The 24,935-nt window shown below is 38.2% G+C and overlaps 3 protein-coding genes and 2 non-coding genes across 6 annotated transcripts in view; 1 reads left to right on the top strand and 4 right to left on the bottom strand.

The window, feature by feature from the left end:
* The window catches only part of 128up (GTP-binding protein 128up), a 37,178-nt gene extending 27,272 nt beyond the window's left edge, over nt 1-9,906 (bottom strand). Inside the window, exons 1-3 of the mRNA XM_067110372.1 lie at nt 9,733-9,906; nt 6,830-6,995; nt 5,731-5,861 (exon numbers count right to left, since the gene is read on the bottom strand). Coding sequence (XP_066966473.1) covers nt 5,731-5,861; nt 6,830-6,995; nt 9,733-9,771 — 336 coding nt within the window. The 5' untranslated portion in view covers nt 9,772-9,906. The remainder of the gene's footprint in view (nt 1-5,730; nt 5,862-6,829; nt 6,996-9,732) is intronic.
* LOC136843070 (5S ribosomal RNA) lies at nt 1,707-1,826 on the bottom strand. The gene has a single exon (XR_010854429.1). It is a non-coding gene; the product is annotated as a 5S ribosomal RNA (ribosomal RNA).
* On the bottom strand, nt 3,318-3,422 carry LOC136843061 (U6 spliceosomal RNA). The gene has a single exon (XR_010854421.1). It is a non-coding gene; the product is annotated as a U6 spliceosomal RNA (small nuclear RNA).
* Nucleotides 9,907-12,934: 3,028 nt separating the features above from the next.
* On the bottom strand, nt 12,935-17,776 carry Rpp25 (ribonuclease P protein subunit Rpp25). Its single transcript, XM_067110358.1, has 5 exons — nt 17,576-17,776; nt 15,293-15,425; nt 14,329-14,457; nt 13,865-13,981; nt 12,935-13,285 (listed from the first exon to the last, which is right to left on the bottom strand). Coding segments are annotated over exons 1-5 (672 nt in total). The 5' UTR covers nt 17,577-17,776; the 3' UTR covers nt 12,935-12,993.
* Nucleotides 17,777-19,272: 1,496 nt separating this feature from the next.
* por (Protein-serine O-palmitoleoyltransferase por) overlaps nt 19,273-24,935 on the top strand; it is a 40,474-nt gene continuing 34,811 nt past the window's right edge. Inside the window, exons 1-2 of one of the 2 annotated variants that reach the window (XM_067110359.1) lie at nt 19,273-19,582; nt 23,825-23,905. In XM_067110359.1, the coding sequence (XP_066966460.1) occupies nt 23,825-23,905 (81 nt within the window). In that variant the 5' untranslated portion in view covers nt 19,273-19,582. The remainder of the gene's footprint in view (nt 19,583-23,824; nt 23,906-24,935) is intronic. The other variant, XM_067110360.1, reaches the window with a different exon arrangement.

Here is a 24,935-nt window from a genome sequence, read left to right on the forward strand (position 1 = left end):
GAGGCTCAAAAGGACTAAACATCAAAAAACTTGAGCATTACGTCCAAGTTCCAAGCAGGGGAATTAGCTGAGGAACCTTGGACGTCTTGAAAGAGCTCGTAAGATCGTGGAGGTCCTTATTGTCAGACAAAGCTAATCCTCTGTGTCTGAATACAATCAAAGCATGCTCGATAACACTTGATAGTCGGAACTGCTATATCGAGTTTTCTCTTTAAGTAAAGGAGAAAATCCGCAACCTGGCTCACAGTGATAGAGGAAGAGGAAAAGCCCTTCTTTCTACACCAACCTTTGAAGGTTGCTCACTTAGCTAGATATATCCTTTAGATGAAGAACTTCTGGCTCTAGCGATGGCCCGTGCCACCTGGCCAGAAAAACCCCTTCGCTCTGACCAAGTTTCGATAGTCTGAAAGCAGTCAGGTTCAGAGCGGGAGATTCAAAGATATCTCGTGAAGTGGGTTTGTATGAGCAGGTCTGCTCTCATAGGAAGGGTCCTCGGAACGCTACCAACCAGAAGAGACACTCCGAGAACCAGTGGTTCGAAGGCCAAAACGTGGGGATGAGAGTCATCCTCGTCCCTTGTGAGGCCGCGAACTTGCGTATGACTTCTCCCAGAATTTAGAACGGGAAAAAGGCGTAAACATCTATTCCGTCAATCCCAGGAAAGAGCAACTATCGCAACTGCCCCAGGGTCGAGTACAGATGAGCTTTATAGAGGGAGCCTCGCTGTTCTTGAGGTCGTGAAAATATCCACAAGATGGCGACCCCAAAATTTCCAAAAATCTTGGCAAACCTCCTGATGAAGGGTCCATTCCTTCGGCAGGAGTTGATGGCGCCAACAGAGCAGGTCTGCTCGAACATTTTCGACCCCTGCAACAAAACTTGTGAGAATCGAAATGTTGCGAGCATAGGCTCAAAGAATAATCTCTCTTGCAAGGCTGAACAGGGAACAAGTAGTATTGTCCGAGTTTGCTAGAACTACACGATTGCAAACTTGGACCTCGAAGAATTGGCGAGCTAAAAGATAGCCGCCAAATCTTTGAAGTCGATGTGCCAGGACACCTGTTCCTCTCTCCAGGTTCCTAACACTTCCTCTCCCTCTAGTGTTGCCCCCCAACCTGTTGACGACCCGTCGGAAAAACAACACTAGGTTGGGGTTCAGAAGCTTGAGGGAGATCCGTTTCTGCAATTCCGTTGGATCGAGCCACCACTACAGATCCTCTTTATATAAGGAAGAATTCTCAATTCCTCTTTCAAGTCTTCCTTGCTTTGCCAGTTCTCCAACAAAAAGAACTGAAGAGGCCTGAGATGCAGACTCCCCAGAAAACAAACTTCTCCAGCGAGGAAATGGTCCCCAGCAGACTCATTCCTTCCTTCACCTAGCATGTTTCCTTTTCCAAGAAGGCCGAAACTTTTTCGTACATAGAAGTTGCCGTTCTTGCGACGGAGACGTTATAAAAGCCGCTGAATAGATCTGAATTCCCAGACACAATGGACAGTGAGGGGATCAGCTGCGACTTCTCCACAGACCAGAAGTCCCAGGGACTTCACGAGTTGCAGAGTCAACTGAAGGTCCTCCAGATACCTTAAACCGACGGCGCTCGAATCAACCAGTCGTCCAAGTAGAGTGAGATCCTGACGTGCGACAGATGCAACTGCATCGCAACGTTTTTCATGAGACGTGTAAACACCCTCGGAGCAAAATGTGACGCCAACAGCATCTGGTGTTCCCAGGCGGTCAACCATCCAAGTACTGACCAGACCCAACGTTGCTTAACTTCGCTGATCGGACGAGAAAGCGGTGTTTTCAACGTGGTATGGCCGTTAATGCAGAGTCCAAAGCAGAGAGCCCTGAACTGGTACGTCTAGTCCCCAAGACAACCTGAGATACTTCACCGAACGTGGATGAATTGGGGCGTGAAGATAAGTATCTTGGAGATCCAAAGATACCATCAATCCCGGGATGAAGGGCTCCTAGTATTGACTGCACGAGGTCTCCATCTTGAACTTTTCCTTCGGACCAAGTTGTTCGACCTGTTGACGTCCAAGACGGGTCTCAGCCTACTGAAAGTTTTGGGACTAGAAACAATCTGTAGTAAAATCCCGGGAACACCGAGTCCAAGACCTGTTCCACTGCTCTCCGCTCGAACATCTGTTCGAGCAGGTCAAACAATTTTCTGTTTGACAGGAAGGCAGTTGGGAAACAAAAAACAAAAGAGGAGACAGGAAGGAATCAAGTAACCTCTCTCTAACAGTAGGAGGGACCAAACGTCTGCCCCTCACTCTTTCCAGGCTTGTGCAAAATGAAGCCTGGTTGCAAAGGAGTCTGGAGATGAAAGGAGTCACTTGCTACCTCTCTTGGAAGTGACATTCCTTCGGGAAAAAACTCTCTCTCGTGGGGCGGGTCTCGTGTTGCTTCCCATGGAAGCCCCTTTGTTATGCAAACATTTAGCTTTCGTTTACTTTTTGTATCATTGAGATCGGTGCAAGCGTTATGAAGGAGATGCAGTTTGAATGTCGATAACTTTAGTTTTGAGAAAAACGATATTTTTGCTTCTCTGTGTTTATTTGCTTGCCGTTACACAGTTTGATGTTTTTATGACATAATGAAAAGCCAAAAATAGACCTGCAAAGTAATATAACTTCGCTAAATGAAGCTAAATGAAGCGAGTGTCAAAACACGGCTGAGGTTGGCCAGCGCGACGTTTTACTTAGTCAAGCTCTGAGCTGCTACTGACTGACTGCCACTGACTGCCCTGTGGCATTCCTGTCTTTAAGCTGATCGTGCTATGTCCACAGGGTTGCCATAGATCGCATTAGATATTATTTCATAGCTAAAAGGAAATTACCACCGATATACTGACAATATCATTACATTATATGAAAAATGTAATTTGACTATGATAGGTTACTGTTTTGTTTATAACTCTAACTGTGGCGAACTTTTAAATAAAACTTTCTGAGAAGATAGTCAGGATATGTATGATGCCATATATAAAATATCCCAGAAAATTGATTTCCGATTTTTTTCGTCAAACGCTCCCCCTTAAGACAAAGACAACTGCGAAGGTGGAGAGAGAGGGCGCCGAAGGTTGAAAAGTCTCAGGAAACAGATCCTTAAGAAAAAAGCCAGAGTCTGATAATCAGAGGAAGAAGAAGACGAAAGAAGTTTCTCTTCATACAAGGGCTGTGACGAAAGAGGATGTTCTTCCGCAGCTGGTGGGTCTTGAGTGAGTGGTGAAAGTAGTTCGATTCGCCCGATCGTGGCGGGAACTCCCGCGAACAAAGAAGTCGTCAACTAGAGTGCGTATAGTAAACATAAAAAATGTGGGCGCTTCACGATTAGCGTGTCATCCTTGCGCAAGAGCCATGCTAATCTTCTCTGTATCGTTCCAACTTAGTATATGTACTGCCGAAGCAAGTACTGGCTAAATTAAGAAGGACATCAGATGTTGAAGCGGGTAGTTGTGCGACATGATGAACAACTGGAGCGGTGTCAACACAAGACTTGAAGCTATCTGGCGGCGGCGCGGGCGTCATGGCGTGACGCGCGAGAGGCTCCGTGGCAAGTACTAGAAGAGAGTCACAGCGTGGCGCGGCGCGCGTCATGGCTAAGCGCGCGCCGGCGTCAAGGTGAGGCGCGTGAAGCGTGAGAAGCGCACGAAGAGCAAGGCGCTCTCTGGCGCGAGACAAGAGAAAGGCCAACACCTCAACTCGGGGAAGACGAATAGGAAGCCACTAAACACTCTCTCTAGGCGACAGGCGCTCTGTATCGTTCCCGAGCGGGAGACGAAGGTGAAAGTCTGTACCTCTTAACAGGCAGATTCGAATCTTGAAAGGTTCATGAGAGCATCCAGCTGTTGTTGCAAACCCAACAAAATCTTACACGTTGGAGAAGCCACTCTCTCGGGAGAAGGGCTGAACCTGAGAGAAGGAAAGGGGCGAGAGACGTATACTTCCTTCCACAGGGGATGAAGCTCTAGCCCTTGCCTTAGCGCGACAGGGGGGTCAAGTAGCGTGATCATTCGAAAAACACTTTATTCTCTTCTGCAGAGGAATATCCACGCAACTTTCGGGAAGAGTACAAACGTCTAGAGGAAGAGGGGCGTGAAGCGTCCTTTCCTCTAAGCTTCTCTTCAGAGGCGAGAGTCCAACCGAGCTCCAACCCCGGGCGGGAGGGCGTGTCGGAGGGCGAGAAGCAATCCTTCAGGATGCGTGCCTGAGCACGATCCCTGGCAGCCTGGGTAGCGTCATCAGGACCTGCGAAGGGACGCCAGATCGGTGGGAAGCCCCGTAACCCTCATGCGGCTTTCGACATGCCCCCTCCCTGGTCCTGGGAGTTCGACAGAGGTCCAGGCCTAGAGGCATTATAGGGCCGATCTGACGCCCCCTCCACAACACTAGGGGCACTAGCACTAACACTATGCGTTTGAATTGCATTCACTTTAGTTTCAAGAGCACGCATTGACTCCACACGAGAGCCAGGGAATTACCTTCTGCAGCAACAAACTACAGGGTTAGTAATAAATTTACTACAGGGTTACTAGTAGGAGAAAACCTGACTGTCCAACTAAGGATGCACTCTAGGAGGAAGATTTCCTCAGCCTATCACGCTCAATTTAAGCATATAGGCTTCATATTTCTTCCACTCACCCTCAGACAATCCCACACATGCATTACCGATTATCATAGAGCATTGAACACCCTTACATCATACATAAAGAGTGAGGAACTATCAAAGTCTTCGATAGCCTCACCTTACATTCACCCAAACTACAGACTCGATAGCTAGAGGTAAGACATCTTAATTATAAGAAAAGTCAAAAGCAAAATAAAAAACGGTCCACAAAGAGCGTATGCCAAGTCACAGATCCAGTCGAATACCAAAAAACAACCAAAATACTTAAGTGACAACAAATTTCCAGAAATCCAAATGGCGGAGGAACTGACAACAGGTGTTGACAGTCCGGCGACAGAGAAAATCTGAATAGAAAATGGGAATGGTTCCTGATACCCGCCTCCCAGCGGCGGGAATGAGTACTAACCACCTGACCGGCCACTGCGTGTGCCGCGAAATTTGAAATTCTGTCGGACCTTCGGAGAATACAGCTATATATATATCTGGCAGGTAAGTCTCATGAACAAAACACTTTTTTTTCTGTGATTTTTCTTACGTGATATCGATTACCTTGGCAATTAGAACTTTATTACCAATTTCATTAATTCATTATTACTTTGCACATCTTGGTCATGAATAGTGGAATTATAAGAATTCCCTTGAAAAGTTATTGTTTAGGATCAAGTTGGCCATTGCTTTAATATATCCACCATTGTGCATGACATACTAGTACCTGTATGACAATTATTCAACTCCTGTGTTTGAATATAAATAACCCAATAAAGTTAAACTGTATTGGTGAATACAATCAAATCTGATGACTGACTTGTGATTCATCACGTTCATTGTTCCAATTCAAACAAAGTCAGAGGCATACCCCTTTCTTCATTCAAAATAAATCATTTAACTATCGCCAAGGTAGCTTCCCAATTCTCGGCGGACTCGAAAGAGTGCGACGTTGCCAAATTCACAAGTAACCCAGGCCCAAGGGAAAAGAAGTTTTGTCCGGGACTGTACAAGGTCTACACTCTGAATACTTGAATAATTGGATAATAGTGATGGAGTATACAAATCCTAAACCACAAAGACAGAGAGAGATAAACAACACACTATACCTGAATTTTGGCTCCCTTATACTTGATGCAACCAGGAACTGTAGTTAGAGTTGTGAATTCATAAGCAGCTACCTCCGAGTAAACACCAGCAAGGTTGCTCAGCAATGTGGACTTGCCTACTGATGGGAATCCTTAAAATAAGGGAAAAATAATTAGAGAATCACATATTTTATTTTCATTTTGAATAAACAGTATTCTTGATTTTAAGAAAACAAATGACAAGGTATGGTTCTTTGCATTAAGATTAAAAGAATCCCATACTCTTAAAAATTTGACCCACAGCTTTGGTATGCTTCAGGAGGCTTGTAAGCATGATATATATTGTAACACCTAACTACAGTATATGCCAAGCAAACAATATATCAGACACTACAGACTGCTTATGTACAATGTTTTGATAACCACAGACGTAGAGAAACCCCTCTAAAAGTTCTATGAAAAAATGGACAAGTTCTATGAAAAGATGGACAAACGCTAAGATACAATAAATTCACCAACCCAACAAAACATAGCAAAGTTGCCTGGCAGACCATTATCTCTTTAATTAGATGTGGGTATTTTCTCATCTTTTTTTGTCTGCTAGGAAATGAAATCCATTCTGATGGCCAATTTGACCAGATCCCTTTTCCATGAGTCTGATTACTCTTGGATCCATGCCTATTACTGGGTGAATGACACATTACAAATTACCAACATGCTATATCCAATTGATAAGGCTCTTTTGCTCCTTTTTTGCTTTACCACTTCCCTTGAGGAACATATGAATATCTGAGAGTGTGACTGCTGACAATATCTGAATCAAAACACCCCCATGTCCGAAAGGGCAAGTTATTCAACAACCCTCCACCGCAGAACAGAAACACATTCCTTAAATCTACACTGGGCTGTTTACTAATTACAGTATAGCAAAATTGCATTACCTTTCACTACCTCAGTGGCAACATAATATCTGAAACAAGGTAGCTGGCATCTCAGCTTTTTGTAAACTATGCATTTATATTTATTCTTCCATACTTACGACAACTGACCTTAGATACATTTTTAGAGTACAACAGTCTACTCCTAAGACTAACTTACCACGCCAAATAACAAAACTTACCCACAAAGCCAATACGAGCATCACCAGTTTTAGCAACATCAAAACCTTCTCCAGCAACACCACCACCACCTTTTGGTGTGATAAGCTCTCTTCTTAGTTTGGCTAACTTAGCTTTAAGAAGCCCTAAATGGCCCATTGTAGCCTTGTTTCTTTGAGTTCGAGCCATCTGCAAAAATTAATTTCAATTAGTGCGAGTTTATTACTAATAATAATATATAACTTGTCTTTATCCTACAACAGCAGCAGCTTGACACACATTAAAAGCTTAAACAAGTATACAGAGAGAATTATAATTCAAAATGATTCTGGTGCTTACTTAACTCTCTTCAAACATTAGCTATGAGAATTACAAACATAAGTGTGAAATCTCCAAAGGCTCCCTCCTGGAATTATGATAATTAAAAATAAATCAATGGAAATCCCATTTTTTAAATGGCACCATAAAGAGCAAACATTTCCTTCAAAATCTGGATAAGAGCAAGGATTTACTGGCAGTTATTATGGATGAGTTCACTTAGCAAGGGCAACTATTAACACTGACAAATATTTTGTAATTGCAAGAATAATATTCTTGTCTTCTATCTTCTATGGAATAAAAAAAATTCCACAAACACCATACAGAGGGTGTCAAGAGCTGAAACATTAATCTAAGACACCAAACTTGGAGGAAAAGAATATGATCCCCATGAGAATTGCCACCTCTAACACTATCTGCTCATTTTTGTTCTTTCCCCAACTAAGTCCCAGTTTCCTATTGGGGGCACCATTATTATTAAATATTTCAAGTTAATCAGAGCTACAATATACTGAATGGTAGTTTTCAAGCCTTCAAATCTGTAGTCCCAAGATTGTACGGTAAAATTGCAGGCTAATACCATTACCTAGGCCCTGCCAATCACCGACCGAGATTTACAGCATTTTGTTTATGATATTTACCATTACAGGCAGTTCTCGCTTATTGGCAGAGTCAGTTAATGGAGTTTCGATGCTTGGCTAACAATGTCGTTAACTAGATTTTCGGCAACGGTAAGTGATTTTCAGCATCGGTAAAAGGTTTATCGGTGTCAGTAAGCGGTTTATCGGCGTTGGTAAGCAGTTTATTGGCGCTCAAGACGTCATAAACACCATTTATTACTGTAATTATCTACAATTTTTGGTTACCAGCAATTTCTGGTTATCGGCCGGGAACAGGGCCCCTGCCGTTAACCGGGGGCTGCCTGTATAAACATACACAAAATAATAAACAAAACGGTAAATATCTTGGTCAGTAACTGGCAGGAGTACGGCCACGCTAGTAGTCTACAATTTTACTGACTGCGCAGTACAAGAAGAACTGACAACATAAAGTCTTTCTAATGAAAACCAAAGACTTTGTTATTTCCTGTATTATGTAAAGAGTTAATTAGATAATTAATATGGAAACTTTTCGGATGTCTCTGAACTGTATCTGGAACAAAAGATTTTGAGTCCCGCAGGGTGCTTTCAGTGGATTGGAATGATAAAAAAAACCCAACTGTATTTAAGATACTGAGGAAGTAGTAGGGGGCTACCAAGCATTCCCAAAGGTAAAGATTATTGCTAAGGTTAAAGGTGCTTGGTTTCAGTTTTCCACCACCTCAAGGTGCTCAGGTTTCCTCATGCCCCTACTATACAGACCCCACGTGGCAGTAACTGACTGTAATAGCCTACAGAGCCACTGATTTTTCATCACCCTGGGGGAGGTGCGATCTCCTGACATACGAGTAGAATGCCAAGAGACTAACCACTATACCAGTGACCATCAGAATCACAAATAACACAGAGATAACCCATACTTCAACAGTCTGAGATTAAAAAGGTAGTCTGTAAATAGCCTCTTTACAACTACTTCTAATGCTACGTACAATACAATAAACAGGAATAGCCAACATATGGACCTACTGTTAGCTTGGCTTAACCTAATCTGACAAGGTAACATCACTAGGTTGGACACTCCAGCCTGACAATACATCAGATGGTAGAACTATAGAACAGCTCTGCATGGGGTATTACCTTGGAAATTGACTTTTTCTCTAGTATCTTGGTTGCTTATCAAGAATTTACCGTTATTTTTTGGCAGTTGACTGTAATTAACCTCAGAACTGATATGTTATTTTATGCTGGCCATCCTGGAATGCTACCACGCATGCGCAGTATTATAAGGGAACTTTTGGTAAAAAGTGGAGTTTCCTTCACATGGAGAGGGGTTCGGGGGTGCCCCCAGGCTAAGTAACACAGCCTACTAGGTTGGGTTAGGTTTAGGTATGTTAGGTTAGTATAGTTCCTTTCATAATAGGTTTCCTTAGCCAATCCCTTCTTGAACATATGGCTCCCTAATGACTTGCACATGTGCGGAGCCATTCCATAACAACAACACGGCAGTCCAGTCTTTCTCCCAGCGATTTCCCCCTCCACCCAAAACCCTGCATTCCCAAAGGGTCCCCAACCATGTTGGATAGTTAGCCTATGAGGTTAATAATAACTGACCGACAATAAACACCACCACCTCCATCAGCAACACTAAAAGTATAGGAAAAATCAATTTCCAAGGTAATAGTCCATGCGGAGCTGTTCTATAGTTTTACCATCAATTATAATTTCCGCATAATACCAATATCTTGTTAGGTTAGGCTACCACAGGCCGACAGGCAATAGAAATCAAGAAAAAAATAAATAAAAAACTAAGGGGTCTTTGAAGAATACTAGCAGATAACGAAGGCTTTTATTTGGTATTACGCTAAAACTAGTCCAGCCTATTTAAGAAAAAATAGCACTGGCCTAAAAATTATAGCCTACCCCAAACTAGGCTACCGTGAGCTCACATAGGCCATGCAGTCTAAGCCTACCCTAGGTCTACATAAATAAGTAACTCGAAATTAACCTACCTCGGCTTCAATGTCCGCTATCTTCTGTAAAAGACTCATCTTGCCTTTATCAAAATCTCGTTATAGGATATTGTGGTTCACGAGTACGGGACCACGACAATGGTTGAAAGTTATCGAGAAGAACAACACGACCGAAATGACTACTCCGTACTTCTTCTTTCGTCACCGATAGGATTCTTGGACTCACTTTAATGTACATTTCGAATCCACCTTCAATTTTCGGGTACTTTCCATAGATTTTAGTATCTGTAGCTCGCAAAATAGCAGAAAAGGGTCATATGAAAAGTTTTGTTTAAATTAACCACAATATTTCCATATAACCCATGCTACAGACTCGAAATGCAGTAATACAATATTTTCTTAAGTTTCCAGATTATCTAAACTTACCGTGAATTTCAATCAGTGTATTGAATTTACAGTGTTGCTAGGTTTTCAAACACTTTCGTCCTGTGCGCTCTCAACGATCTCCAAAAAACAAGATCTGCAAAGTGATATTTCAGGCTTTTCATTTGCTGGTTTAATTGTAAAACTACCAGCAAAAGCTTGCGCTACTGGGTTAAAACCAACAAATTAATTATCGTCAGAGTATATTTTTTGGATGCTCTTTCATCAATCATCGTTTGGTCAATCAGAGAGGTCAAAATCAAGCCTGTGTGTTGGAGTATAGTTTTCTTACATAACTCGGTAGGCCTACGCTATACCATGGTTGTTTCTGAATAAATGTCTTTGGACTATTTAAGAACAGCGAGATTTTTTGCATCTTTTCCATTCTTTGGACAAGTTCTTGGATGATCCGACTAGCATGTTCTCAAAGGCGCTTCTTCGATGTTTCATTTTGTCTACATCACTATTCATTTTACCACTCACAAGTGTAGTTAACGTAGTCCCTTAAATGTTCGTTTTTTTAAATATATCTATTCTTTTGCGATTGCAAAACCATGCACAAACATTTACGTTGTATCCGTAGCCCCTATGTTTATTTCTTATTCTCTCTATGTACACATTGATTTTACCATATTTAAGCTGTCAAGCCAAGCATTGGGGCACTTCCAGCAATTCAGTGCTTTATGATAGTGAAAAGAGGGTATTGGGGTGTTTGAATAGCAAGACAGAGAGACCCATAAAATAAAGATGAACTCCAAGGATCTAAAAGTGGAACTATGAAGTAATAGTTACAGAGGTAGGATAGCAATATTGAAGAGTGGAAGCGGGTAAAGGTGGTGTAAAAAAGATATGAATTGGGTGCAGCTAGGTGGCGAAGGGAGGCTGCAAACACCCTTTAGAAATTCTCTCAGTGCACCAGTGAGGTGCAATGATAGCATAAACCCCTTGATGAGTCTCTACATACATAATCAATCCTTCATATTAGGTTTTAATCAATTCAATAGCTCTAGATTCTCCGTCATTATTGCCTTTACATCAAAATTATTTTAAAGTATTTTTTAACATCCAGTTTTATACATCCTCCATTACGGTTTTTATTTTAGATGAGACATTTTCTCCATTTTTTCCAACACAAAAAAAAATTACCCTTCATCTGCACAAAATTGAGTGTATCAGTTGATCTAAGGTTTGATCAAAATCAGTTGTTAACTTAATGCGCTTATTCCAAATAACGTAGGTTCCAGAACACTGCCCTTTGGTAGCCTCAGTACTGACAAGTTTCATTTTCCGACATAGAGTATTCCATCTCCATTCTAGTTAAAGATCATTCTCTGTCATTCAAGTACATTGTCTACAACCCTAATCTAATCTACAAGCACTACATTCAATGCAATACTGGGATCCAACAGTGTTAAAGTGGCACATTTACAATCTCAAGGGGTCACTCACTGCAAAGCATGAAAACCATTGCACAGAAGTGATTTTTCCCGTGCTGTGGGGTGACTAAACATTTGAAAAAGTTTAACATTTTGAAGAGGTTCTTTAATTTGCTAATGTACCATTGTTCCAATAGTTTTCGGTAAAAATAACAAATTTGATTATACCCTTTGTCGGTAGTCTACAGTCCTGGAGACTTAATCTACTTTCCTTTTAGAAGTTGGTATTACACCTGCCTTTTCTAGCATCTGGGTAGCAGTTTTCTAGGATTGTTTTTCTTTTTATTAGAGTATTTATCATGATGTAATACAGTAGCTTGACATTAATACCTCTATAACTTTGACATCCTCCATTTGAAATGGGTCAGAATTCCAAAATCATACTGTTTACATTTACATGTTCATATAAACCCATCAGTCTTATCAAATCCTTACTCAAATACAGTAGTGTGATTGAGGGCTCAATATAATAGATGGTTTGTGAGGACATAGCAGCTTTTTATACATAAAAAATATTTTTTAGAAAAACCTGTCCACCATATGATTGATAGGCTTGCCACAATTTTGTTAGTTTTAACCCGCATTTCAGCGTTCAACCCGTCTACCCTCACTGGTCATCAACAAACCAGTGGATATACTTTTGCAATCATGGTACATAACATTCAAGGCCTCTGTTACAGAAGTCATACATTACGTGAAACATACTGTTCCTTGTCTGTGGTGCATCACTACATTGTGATCGGAAATAATGAGTAAAAAGCCACAATAACGTAAATGATAGACTGTATTTTTCCAAAATACAAAAAGGGTAATAATGGCAGCTTTCGACTGTTTGCGCAACAGTCCTCTTCAGTCAAAGATCCCATTTTTATCCTTTTTTGTATCTTGGAAAAATAGTCTATCATTTACATTATTGTGGCTTTCTACTCATTATACTGTTCCTTGTCTTCAATACACAGTAGAAATCTTGCTGAAAAGCACTAATACTGAAAACACTATCTGTTACGAAGCCTCAGAAGCCACTAGAAATACACTCAACAACTTCTTAGCTTCAATAATTTCAATTACATTACTTTCACTGTAGGCTGTATATTCTAGCAAAAAGCTTGGTGTCAAATATTCTCATTCATTAATGAGACAAAGCAGGTGATGACCTTACTACAGTAAAAAGATAACCAAATAATGACTCGTACCTGATGATATGAGCAATCTGTCTCTGCCAACCACTGAGTTTATGGGTGGACAAAATTAAACCCTGAGATACAAAGGATGCTATTTGTACATCATTTAAATTTAACATTTGATCTTATGAATTTAATATAATTGATGACCTTGCTCTTGTAAAGAACAATACAGGCACATTAGTATAAAAGATACTATAATAAATGTAGTGATACTTTAATCTTTGGTGGCATGTAAAAGAAATGCACTCATATTTATTTTATGGTTCATTAGCATTTTCTGGAACATTTTCTGATTTTCCTTTAGGTGTCTTGGCTTCACTTCTGGCATCTTTCTTTTGATGAGGAATCCTTTCTGGTTTAGCTCTGCCTTCTCTCCAGTTTTGGTTTTTGTGGTCTTTCTCTTTCTTTGGGTTCTGATTTTTGTTATCTCTAGGTCCAGAATTCTTGTCAAATGTTTGTCTTTGTTTATTTTTGTTGCTGTTGTTTTTCTTTTTTGCTTGGGACTTACTTAGCCAAAGTTCCTCTCCTGTTGCCCCTGGTCCCTGGTACCTGAAAATAACAAAACTTCTGATTAACCCGTAAAATATGAATCAAGGCATTTGTTCTTAAATGGGCTGGAAATCAAGACAGAGAAGATAATTGCTAGGTGGGTAGAAACCAAAGAAACTGGTGAAATGTTAGATAAGTAACCATGTAAATTAGGGCAGATGGGACAAGGCTGGCAATTATTAGAAAAGTAGAGTGCAATGCACTTAGCAGGAATATATAAATTTCCAAAGTAATACAGTAATTGTTCCATAAATATAAGCCAGTGCTTTACAAGGAGTTCTCTTCCCACATTGTCATCAAGTGGTTGCAACACATCTTCCAGTGCTGACAAATGAAAAGTAATGGTGTCCTCTAGGGGCAATTTCATTCAGTTAAAAATGGAAATGAAGCACTGTAGTTTCAATTTTATACGGTAATTGGTTAACCCACGAAGACAAGCAGAGAAAAGGGCATATAAAGCAATGTTTTTTTATATACATAGCTGCAAAAGTTTTCCAAATGAATTAATCTCTCCTTTCATAAACTTCAGAAGAATAAATTACTAAAATTTAACAAATAAAAATTACGAAAGAACTTTACCCAGGTACAGATGCATCTAGAGGATCTTTTGATAAAAGAATAGCAACAGCTGGTACCTCACGCGTGACCTTCAGACGATCAAGACCTTCAAGCTTGGGTTCCCAGTATTCATCAACTCTATAAAATATCAATAAAAATATACAGTACAGTGTACAGCTGACACAACCAACCTGTAAGTCATCCCAAACTGGAATTCATGTCTAAAAAATTAAAAATCAATACTGTACTAAACTGCAGAGCCAAGTACTCATAAAAAAAGCCATTATCCTCAGCAACTTCAAGGCATCTAATCATTAATATTTTTATCTTTTCAAGGATTTTGTTTCCTTCACATTTTCATGACTTAGTTAAAATACATTAATATATCATTTCAGATAATAAATGCACATAATTAGAGGATAATTGCAAAAAAATTACTTTATTCAACTGAGAACTTGTGGTACATAAAAATGTTAACAGCTTACCTTTTGTAACTAAGCTGTGTAACCTGATGAAGACCTTTTACACGTTTTTTAACAATTTCTGCCATTGAAACAACCTTCGAAACTGCTGGGCCCGCACCTATCCACAATAGTTGGTTCTCTGTTTTTAATCTTTTCACCAAAAAAGAATTTAAAACATTTTAAAATATGAAAAGAACCATAAAACTATAAAAGAAATTTTAACAGTTTTGAACTTTTTAAATAACAGTATATACTAACACATTTTTGTTTTGTGCCTAATATATAACAAACACGTCTCCAAATCTTCACTAAGATTTCCTATATTTACAGTACGTATGCTTAGTCTCATTACTGAGCAAAGTAATGCTCAGTACTGCTGAGTATAAAATAAAAATAAAGCTATCCAAAATTTATAGAAGAAAAATACTGCATACCAAATTGGAAGATAAATACCAAACAATTATTGTATTTATTGCCAGAGTTTGTACAATTAACAATGTGTAATAAGTGAAAAGCATTACATAATTTACTAGAATGGTTTTTAGACTTTATCATTACACTGGTTCATGTTGCCAATAAGGAGGTACATTAGGTGCCTTTTGTACATCTCATAAGACCTCACTACTTCAAAAACATTTTATAGGTCAAGTTTGTGACACAAACTTGCACATAATGAGCTGCCTGGATTTAGCAGATTCACACAAAAAAAAAAACTTCATACTGACTTACAAACATTTATTACAAAATATAGGACCCTGGATCCATTAAGATGGCAAAATATAACATTCATGCCCAACACTCCATAAAATACCAAATCAAATGCACAGCAACCCTTCTCCAATGTCCAAACAGTGGTTCCAAGATTATGCCACTTTAGCGTTCCATCTAACAATTGCACTCACACCAAAGGTCATTTTTCATCCTTTGACAGTTTAAACCAGGGAAGATGTAAGGAAAAGAACTACAAATCAAACTTAAAACTTACTTTTCAAGAGCTATAGTTATGGCATCACGTATCTTCGTGCTTGGGGTAACCTCAAGTCGTGAGGTAGTATCACCTACAGGTATATTCCATTCAGCCTCGGTCTCTACATTTTCACCTTTCGAGTAATTCTCCACTGTCAAGAAAATGACAACAGATTAGACAAATCTTAATATCATTTGATAAAAAAACTGCTTGACAAATCCTTTTCTTACTAGTCTCAGTAGGTCATCTCAAATGCTAAATGAAAAAAAACCCTGTTAGTAGAGGTTTACAACTGGATGAAGAGAGACAGAAGGGTGTGCCCCTCCATCTTGCTTGTATTCTTACCTTCTGCTTGAATCCATATAACAGGATGATCATCTGCAATTGGTTGGTTGGGGGGAGGGGTATAAGGGAACTCCTAGCACAACATAAATTTTGCCTATCCAAAAATATTTTTTGATAAAGTACTCAGTGGAGGAAAAACCTCCGCCAAGACCAATCAACAGTGAGCAGCCCCTATAATTAACACAGTTATCCAAATACTTTGTACCATTCATGTTTTTTTCATAAATACTAAGATGCAATGTGCATAGTTATCCAGGTGAGCATCACCACTTCAGTTTTCCTTGAAGCAACCTGTTTCTTTAATTAAGTACACATTAGAATCAGTAACAAAAGTTTTCCAGATAGCTTTCATAACAAGATACTATTAAATCTTTATTAATAATAAATCAACACTGATCACATGGATAGGGTCATATATTGCATGTGTTCAGTTGGACACATTAAAATCAGTTAATCTGTTCTCAACATATTTTTTTAACACACATACATGCAAAGACAATATTTCTCTCTCAACTAAATATAGCAGACGTAACAAATTCTATACCTCACTGATAAAACCTAACACTTGTTCAGCTGATGTCTGTAAATACCAATCTAGGAAGAAGACCAAATATAGAATGATTAATTAAAAGCATGGGTTATTATGCACTATAGGCTAAAGTTTCTCAATATATGAGTTGCTAATATCACTGTTATCTCTGCACAAACCAAATTAAATTTTCGATTACCAAAACTAAGAGGATAGCACCAAAGATAAAAAATAATAGGTTTGCACATGTAATTTTTACATGAAATTACACACAATATATTATAAACCTATCAATTTCCTTGATACAAATATTTACTCTGAGAGACCACAACTGATTTTTTACCTCTTTAACTGCAATTTCATTCTCACTGGTGATTCTCATCTAGTTAGTGTATCGCTAAACCTCGATTCAGATCTAAGGTTTCCAATACCTGGTTCATAAAACCTGAGTCCACATCAATTCTGAATTAAACGATAGTCTTGTGATCATTTACTCCCTCCCAATAAAAAGTCCTTACTCTTGATGCATGGATCAAAAGCTTGTTCTGTTATTTGGAACTAGACTTGGTTCCCTGAAAACCAAACCTTCACCAGTTACCTCTCATCTCACATAAATTAAATTCCTAGATTTGGCTATCACCATGATTAGCTCCGTATCTGTCCACATGTTCTGCTACTGCATGCTATACCATTTTCCTTTACCTGAGAATTCCCAGAATTGGTTTACTCTGGCTGCATTGCTTAATGATTGGACCCCCTTGGGCTTTGCTCCCTTTTACTGTCGTCATCACATAATTTACTCAACTTGGCAGAAAATGTCAGGTCCTCTCAGGGCTGTTTTTCCCCTAGTAAACACCTAGCCTAGTTCCCATGCCTCTACTAAGGTAATACTGTACTTTGGAATGCAGACTGTACAAAGATTACTAATAAGTAACTACCATCCATTTTGGCAATAGTCAAGGAAGCTTAGTCCATGTCTCTAATGTTCTGTATTACTCAGAGAAGGAAAGGTGGCGTTCAGGTGGGCAAACCCCTTCCCTCCAGCCAGGTCAGGCATGGCGCCTTAAGTTAGGCTAGGAAGGTAAGGTCTAGTTAGGCCAAGACATGGCATTCAAGGAAAATTTAAGTTTTTTCGTCGGCGGAACGTGTCCGTCGTTCTCAGCTGGCTCCCATCCACCGCCATGAAAATAACGAAACGACTGCATTTTCTAGGGTCACAGGAAATTAAACGACAGAATGTAAGCATCTGAAGACATGCCACATGGCCTAACTGCTTAGTTAACCTAACTGGGATAAATGTATTAGCTTTGACTTCAGACCCCATAAGGCATCTCTCAGAAATGCATGCAACTCAAAGTATACAAACTTTTTCTACAGTTAGCCTAAGCTACTCATTTGAAATAGGCCAGGCCTATGATCCAACTTACTTTAACAACGGAGTTGATGCCAGATAATCTATAATCAAGTAGTCGATTTCAATAAGAGGGGGCAGGGAGCTGAAAAATATTCACATCGAACGAATTTAAGGAGAAATACTGAAATTATTTTATGAAGAGAAACAATGAGTTCAGTTTAAGGTTAAGAAGAGTAGTAGTAGTAGGAGGATGGATGACCTCTAACAGCTACTCGACTCATGCTAGTTTGTTTTAGCGGAGCTAAAGTTTTTTATATGAATGGTATCGTAAGCTCACGATAAATTCCTTGTTATTAAACATTTTCTCTCTGGATATTAGCTATTAGTTCATCTTTATTTTCTTTGTATACCTGTCGTCTGAAATTACATCTGCTCTTAAAATACAACTGTACTCGGGTCCCTTGATCCCTTTTTGTGTAGCACTCCCCCAGGTACTTTTCTTTTTTACTACGAGTATGACTGTCGTTTGTATATGGTCTTCTTTAGTACCCTTTTCACTTCATTAATTTCTCCAGGCTGTGGCCATTGCTAACTGCAGTTTCAAATTCTTCTTTTCTACTGGTGTGGAATATGATTTCATCTACGTTATATCCTGAACTTCATTTTTGTGTCCCTTATGACTCGCATTTATCCTGCTTCTTGATGTCACTCTGTCTGCTAAAATGTCATATGATTTAATTCCATATATTTTCACATTTCTTTCATTCTTTAATAGTTTATGTTACTCCAGTGCTTAATTTAATCCAGTCATCTCGATAGAATATATACTACTGGCTAATTCCGTAAATTATATACCAAACTGTTATAGATAAAGTTATATCTTAAGGTTAAAATAAGGATAATACAGTACAGAGTAAGGTTTAATTTAGACATCTACAAATTTTACTTGTGTTGGACAAACGAGCACCATTCTTTGCGCTATATTAAGTATTTACTTTTGATGCTGCTCAATGAAATGAAACAGTTCAGCTGTCTGATTGCCAGTTACAACACCTAAAGACAAATATATATATATATATATATATATATATATATATATATATATATATATATATATATATATATATATATATATATATATATATATATATATATATATATATATATATATATATCACCAATAATTCATGGAGGAAGTTTCTACATCAATAACTTGTACGTATGTGCTTTGTGTTTCTGAGTGCACAACTCTTTTGTTTTTTACCAAGATGTGAAAAACTCTCCAGAAGAATAATGATTAGCTTTAAGAAAATCATTCATTCATTATTTCTATAGTTAGCTTTCCTAATCATTGCCATTTTTCTTGAGATATATTAATTTTCGATGTTATTGTGTTCTGTTTATTCACCTGTAATTTAATTTGCTTCCAGATTTTTTTCATTCAGTCATTGTTACTGATCTCTTCTTTCTTCACTTAGTCAGGTGTATCTGACACTTGCTCATACTTCAACTTTTCCTTAGATGAAAGCTATTTTCCAGCATGCCTTGCAACATGTTAGTGCTATCAATGACTTTTCGCTCTCTCGTAAATCAAACGATGTTTCATATAATCACCTGTCAGATAATATTTCCTGTTGAAAATGAATAATAGGACCTGAAGCCTGTTACATTGTTGGACTGCACATATCGCTTTCTATTTATGAGTGAAACAAATTAGTATATTATGAATTCGGGTCAATCTAGTTTTAAGGAAGAAGATGAGTCTGTTGACAATTGAGTGAAATCCAAATACTAGCGTCGACATGTGTTCGTTTCTGTGAAATCTTGTCTTAACTTCATATTGGAGTTGTAATGAAGAAGCCTAGTATGATATTTCAGACATTTTCATGGGAAAAACAAACACGATAGTGATATAAGACTAATATTAGTTCATATTACCATAACAAGTTATTAGAAATACTTACATCAATGAAGAGTTATTTCGAACGATATAGATCCAGATGATTTTGACGTTGACTTGAATTGTGTGAACGGAATTTATTGACGACTTAGGCAGTTATTGTCATCTTAAACGAAAACGGTAACTTAAAAAGTGTCTTATTGAATCTTATGAAAGTTCTTTATTCTGGTTAAGCCTTTTTTTTCTTCATGACGCCTAGAGAATTAGTGCAATAGCCTAGGCTAGCTGTTACTGTCTTGAACCATTTCAGAACACCCTGGCCCCTCCTGGAAATGCCATTGGGTTTCATGACCAAAGGCAGGACCCCCGCCTTACGGTCTGTGATTATGTATTTTGTCCCGAAATTGAATTAAGGGTCAATTTTCGCTTTCGGGCATAAACTGTAAATCGAAAATGTATTTTTATTTATGTTCAGTCCTACAGCCTAGTTTAATTAAACTGTTGGTAAGTTAGCTAGATTCAACTTCAGTTTTTGAAGAAAAGAGCTCCAGACGGATTATTACCTTTGAAATCGATTTTTCCTAGACTTTTAGTGTTGCTGATGAAAGAGATGGTGTTGTTTATTGTCAGTTAATTATTATTAACCTCATATTGCCTCTACGAACATCGCTGGGGACCCTTTGGGAATGCAGGGTTTTGGAAACATTGGGAGAAAGACCGGACCACCATGTTGTTGTTATGGCATGGTTCTGCACATGTGCAAGTCGTCAGGAGGCCATATGTTTAAGAAGGGATTGGCCAAGGAAACGTATTATAAAAGGAACTATACTAACCTAATGTACCCTAACCTAACCTAGCAGGCCTTGTTATTTAGTTGGGGCCAAACCCCCTGTTGAAGACAACTCCACTTTTTGCCAAAAGCTCCCCTGTAACACTGCACATGTGCAATAGCATTCTAGGATGGCCAGCGTACAACTTTTTCGGTTAATTACAGTCGACTGATAAAAAATAATGGTAAATTCTTAATAAGCAACCAAAATACAATAGGAAAATCAATTTCTAAAGTAATACCCCATGCGTAGATCTTGCTGAGTTCTGCCGGTCTAGGCAGTAAGTAAAAATTAGTTAATTCTGGGAAGTGGGCATGTGCCATTTAGTGCTTCAGTTTTCGATGCTTGAAAATAATGCTGTAGCCTATATCCTAGTATACTGGTAAGTATAATTGAATATAATGAGGCAACAAAACTACATGATTATTCCATATTCAGCATTTTGAGTTTTCATGGTCACCACTACATAGGCTAAGCAGTTTGGGTGAAAACACAGGAAAACTGGTTTTTAGCTTTGCATATTAATATAAGTGATGTGCAGTACCAGTAGGTTAAGATGTATGGTAGGATAGATTAGGAGTTTCTGAATGTTTGTTTTGCTTTTGAAATACTAGCTTATACCATAAAATATTGAGTATTTTGTATAAGTTCATGAAAATCACAATTATTTAATATATTTGATATGTAACTAAAGGTTAATTTTACCACACATATTGAATTTGTATTTCCCTCTTTGGATATTGTACTTTAGCACATAACCTCACCTACCTCTCCAGCATAGTCTCATCTGTTCCAAGTTCATTCAGCCTAACCTAAACTAACTACTGTAGTTAGAATTAATCTGTAATATATATATATATATATATATATATATATATATATATATATATATATATATATATATATATATATATATATATATATATATATATATATATATATATGTATCACACATTACCACAGGTGAGAAATAAGAGATGGGGTGTAGGTCCTGACCGGTTTCGACTTTATTTTCAAGCCATTGACAAAGGACTGATACAGAGTATTAGAAGTCACAAATATATATACTACAGGAACAGTACTGACAAACATACACAACCATTAGAGACTACATATCCACCCACAGGCCGGTGTCAAGGTAGGAGTGGCCTTCAAAACTCATTTGGCTAAAAATCACAGTATACTCTCAGGGGACAATACTGATAAACATACCGACCATAGGCGACAACAGATCCACACCTGACGTGTCAGGGAGGCAGAATTTGGAAGTCATAAGCACTGCTGGATATCCCATTTTCTAAAAGCACTTTAATTGAACTGATTAAATTATGTGTGAAAGAATGTAAATTTGAATTTAATGGTAAATTTTAGTCACAAAATTTTGGTATGGCAATGGGAAACCCTCTATCCCCAGTGTAAGTAACTTATATATGGAATTTTTTGAAAAGAAAATATTAAACAACATAATTCCACACAATGTAACATGGTTTAGGTATGTTGATGACATAATTTGTGTATGACCAGGGAACGAAGATGTAAATAACTTTTTTGCCAAGTTAAATCAATTATTACCATCAATTAAATTCACTATGGAAATGGAAAATGATGGGTGCTTACCTTTATTGGATGTCCTCATACGAAGAAATAGTAGTGGGTTTAAATATAGTGTATATAGAAAACCCACTAATATTTCTTCTTATGTGCATTTCTATTCTGGACAAAGCAGTAAGGTTAAAAAATCAGTGCTTTCATCTATGTTTTTAAGAGCATTACGTGTATGTAGCCCTGAATATATGGATGAGGAAATAGATAAAATTAGGAAAGCAGGCAAGAAATTGAAATATCCTGACAGTGTATTAAACAGTGCATTTCAATCAGCAAAAAAGATTATGTATCAAAACCAAAAAGAACCTTACAAAACAAAAAATTGGCTTGTACTGCCTTATAATAATAATATGAAAGATATCCCCCATCTTCTTAAGAATTTTGGTGTTAATGTCACATTTAAGAACAATAAAACAATGAAACATGTACTTATTAAGAACTCCCCTGACAGTACTAAAGGGTGTGTATATAAAATTCCTTGCAAGTCTTGTGATAACTTTTATATTGGCCAGACGGGTAAAGCACTGGAAAAGAGAATAGAACAGCATAAGCAATGTGTGAGATATTCACAAGGGAACAGTGGTATTTTTGTACATGTTAGTGAGAACAATCGTGCTATCAGTTGGGAAGGGGCAAAAAGGATTGTATATTCTAATAACACACTGGAAAGGAATATCATTGAATCTAGCTTTATAAAAGAAAGTTACAGCCCTAATATGAATATCAGTCAAGGGATATATAAACTTGATCCTTTAATATCAAAAGAAATTTGTAAATTGTTTAAATTTTAAGGTAGGCTGTAGAGATGTATGAAAATAAGATTATCATATTTGTATACACAGTACAGGGGCAGCAGTGCTTATGACTTTTCCAAACTCCGCCTCCTGACACCTGTCAGGTGTGGATCTGTTGCTGCCTATGGTCGGTATGTTTATCAGTATTGACCCCTGAGATTATATTGTGATTTTTAGCCAAATGAGTTTTGAAGGCCACTCCTACCTTGACACCGGCCTGTGGGTGGATATGTAGTCTCTAACGGTTGTGTATGTTCATCAGTACACTGTACTGTTCCCGTAGTATATATATTTGTGACTCCTAACACTCTGTATCAGTCCTTCGTCATGGCTTGAAAATAAAGTCGAAACCGGTCAGGACCTACACCCCGTCTCTTATTTCTCACCTGTGGTAATGTGTGATAAATGAATCACGTACTAAAGTGATTATAATCATCACATATATATATATAATATATACTCGTATATATACACAGTATTTTGAAGAGCTTTTGTATAAGAGCATAAACACAAAGTGGAAGGTGTTGGCATGATAGAGGGATCAGTGGTAGATATAAGCTCTTAAAAGGTTAAGAGTGCATTTAGAAAGTTGAAAAGTGAAAACATCCTTGGACCATGCAGTTGGAGATTTGGTTTCATGTTGGGTTGGTGATATAACCACACCTTTGCTACTCATGGACCGCCCAACTTTGTTGGATCGCTATGGCCTGGAAAAAGGAACCCAACATATTTGTGTAGGGCAGGAACTTACGGTGCTAAAACCTAACTCTTCCCTTGCATGGGACCTGTCGATATTCATCATTGCTGTATGGAGTCAGAAGCTCAATATCAAACTGTAATGAATATGAAAAACTGTAAATTCAAGGAAGGGAGTATATGCTATGGACAGTTTTAAGACATCAATGAACAGGAGAGGTAATGTCTCAAAACTGTTTGTGAAATATACTGTCTTCCTCAAATTTGTTGTTTTTCAATTTTGCTGTATGACAAGGTTTTGGCAGAAAAATAAGTCATCTGATATTGGAGATTTTTGGTCTTAAATTGTAGCCAAACTCTTCTAGTTGTATGTTCTTAAAAAGAACCTGGCATGAGAAAAGTAACACATTGTTAAATGTGAGATTTTATTAGGAATACATTATTTCATTGTTTTTATCAAGCTAAAGGGACTGAAAATTCATAATTTTATTTTGCAGATGGAAGTCTTTGCCTATGATGACTACGATGAATACGAAGGAGACTCTGATGATGTTGAATATTTGGATTACTATGATGATGTAAGTTAATTTATAAAACAAGGCAAACTTCGTGATACACTTCTTTTATATATGTTGAGTCCAAAACATTGTTCCTATGGTAATACAAGCCATCCCCTTTAATGTAGTATTCCTCAGTGTGAGCTGGAAATGGTCATCGAAGCTTTGGTAATAGTTAATTAAATGATATAGGCAGATAAGTGGAGGTTGTCTCCCACTAATATTCTTTATACCAGCATCTTTTCTTCGGGTGTTGTTGGGTATGGTTGAGTGTCCTCTGCATTTGAGTTGAAGCTATTTTTCTTTGTGTATATATGGTCTTCTGTTTGTGTTTGCAAGGAATGAATATAAAAGATATGGGAAAAATTATTATGTACAGAGTACCTCAGATGTAAATGGTATTCTTCAGTCTGTGGCCTGCATAGAGGCTACCCAAGATATGCAGAGATGGATGATGGGCTTGCATAGCAGCAGCTACCGCTGAACCGTTCAACCACACCTAAGCTTCCTAACTTTCTGAGTTATAGCAGAGAACAAGAGACTACCAAATTTTATAATAGTCCTCGTCAGCTTCAGCTAGATGACAGGTGATTTACCTTCACTCAGCCTAACAACTTTCCATATCAGTTCACAAGAAACTCTGTCATTCTTGGTTTAGGGCAAGGCAGCCAAAACTTTTTGGTTAAGTTATTTGTAGCCAACAATTTAAGATCAGGCAGAGTACAGTACAGTATTTTGGTTGCAAAGACAGACAGTTAATCTCTCTACTGAGACATTGACTATTCCCTCTTAGTTTCGAGCTTCATCATCCATTATTGTTACTTCTGAAAAGAAGTGAATGAGGTAGGAGGAAGTCATCTTTCTGTGTCCAGTCAGATCTCTGAGTAACTGCCTTAGGAGGACAAATATCTTGTAGAAAAAAAAGGGTTCTCATTCCCCTTAACCAGTGGCAGATCTCTTGACAGAAGTAAGAACATGATTTACCTCTGGCTGAGACACTTTGGTATACAGGTGTATAGTAATACTGTACTTATGAAGATCATGCATCCCA

This window comes from Macrobrachium rosenbergii, chromosome 10 (genome assembly GCF_040412425.1).
Source record: "Macrobrachium rosenbergii isolate ZJJX-2024 chromosome 10, ASM4041242v1, whole genome shotgun sequence".
NCBI classification, from domain to species: Eukaryota; Metazoa; Arthropoda; class Malacostraca; order Decapoda; family Palaemonidae; genus Macrobrachium; species Macrobrachium rosenbergii.

Excerpts from the sequence above, each read along its gene's own strand:
- Rpp25 (XM_067110358.1), bottom strand. Across the intron at positions 14,458-15,292 it reads ATAACTATAGCTCTTGAAAA|ATTAAAAACAGAGAACCAAC; the intron begins GTAAGTTTTAAG and ends TTTGGTGAAAAG. Across the intron at positions 13,286-13,864 it reads CTAGATGCATCTGTACCTGG|GTACCAGGGACCAGGGGCAA; the intron begins GTAAAGTTCTTT and ends TGTTATTTTCAG.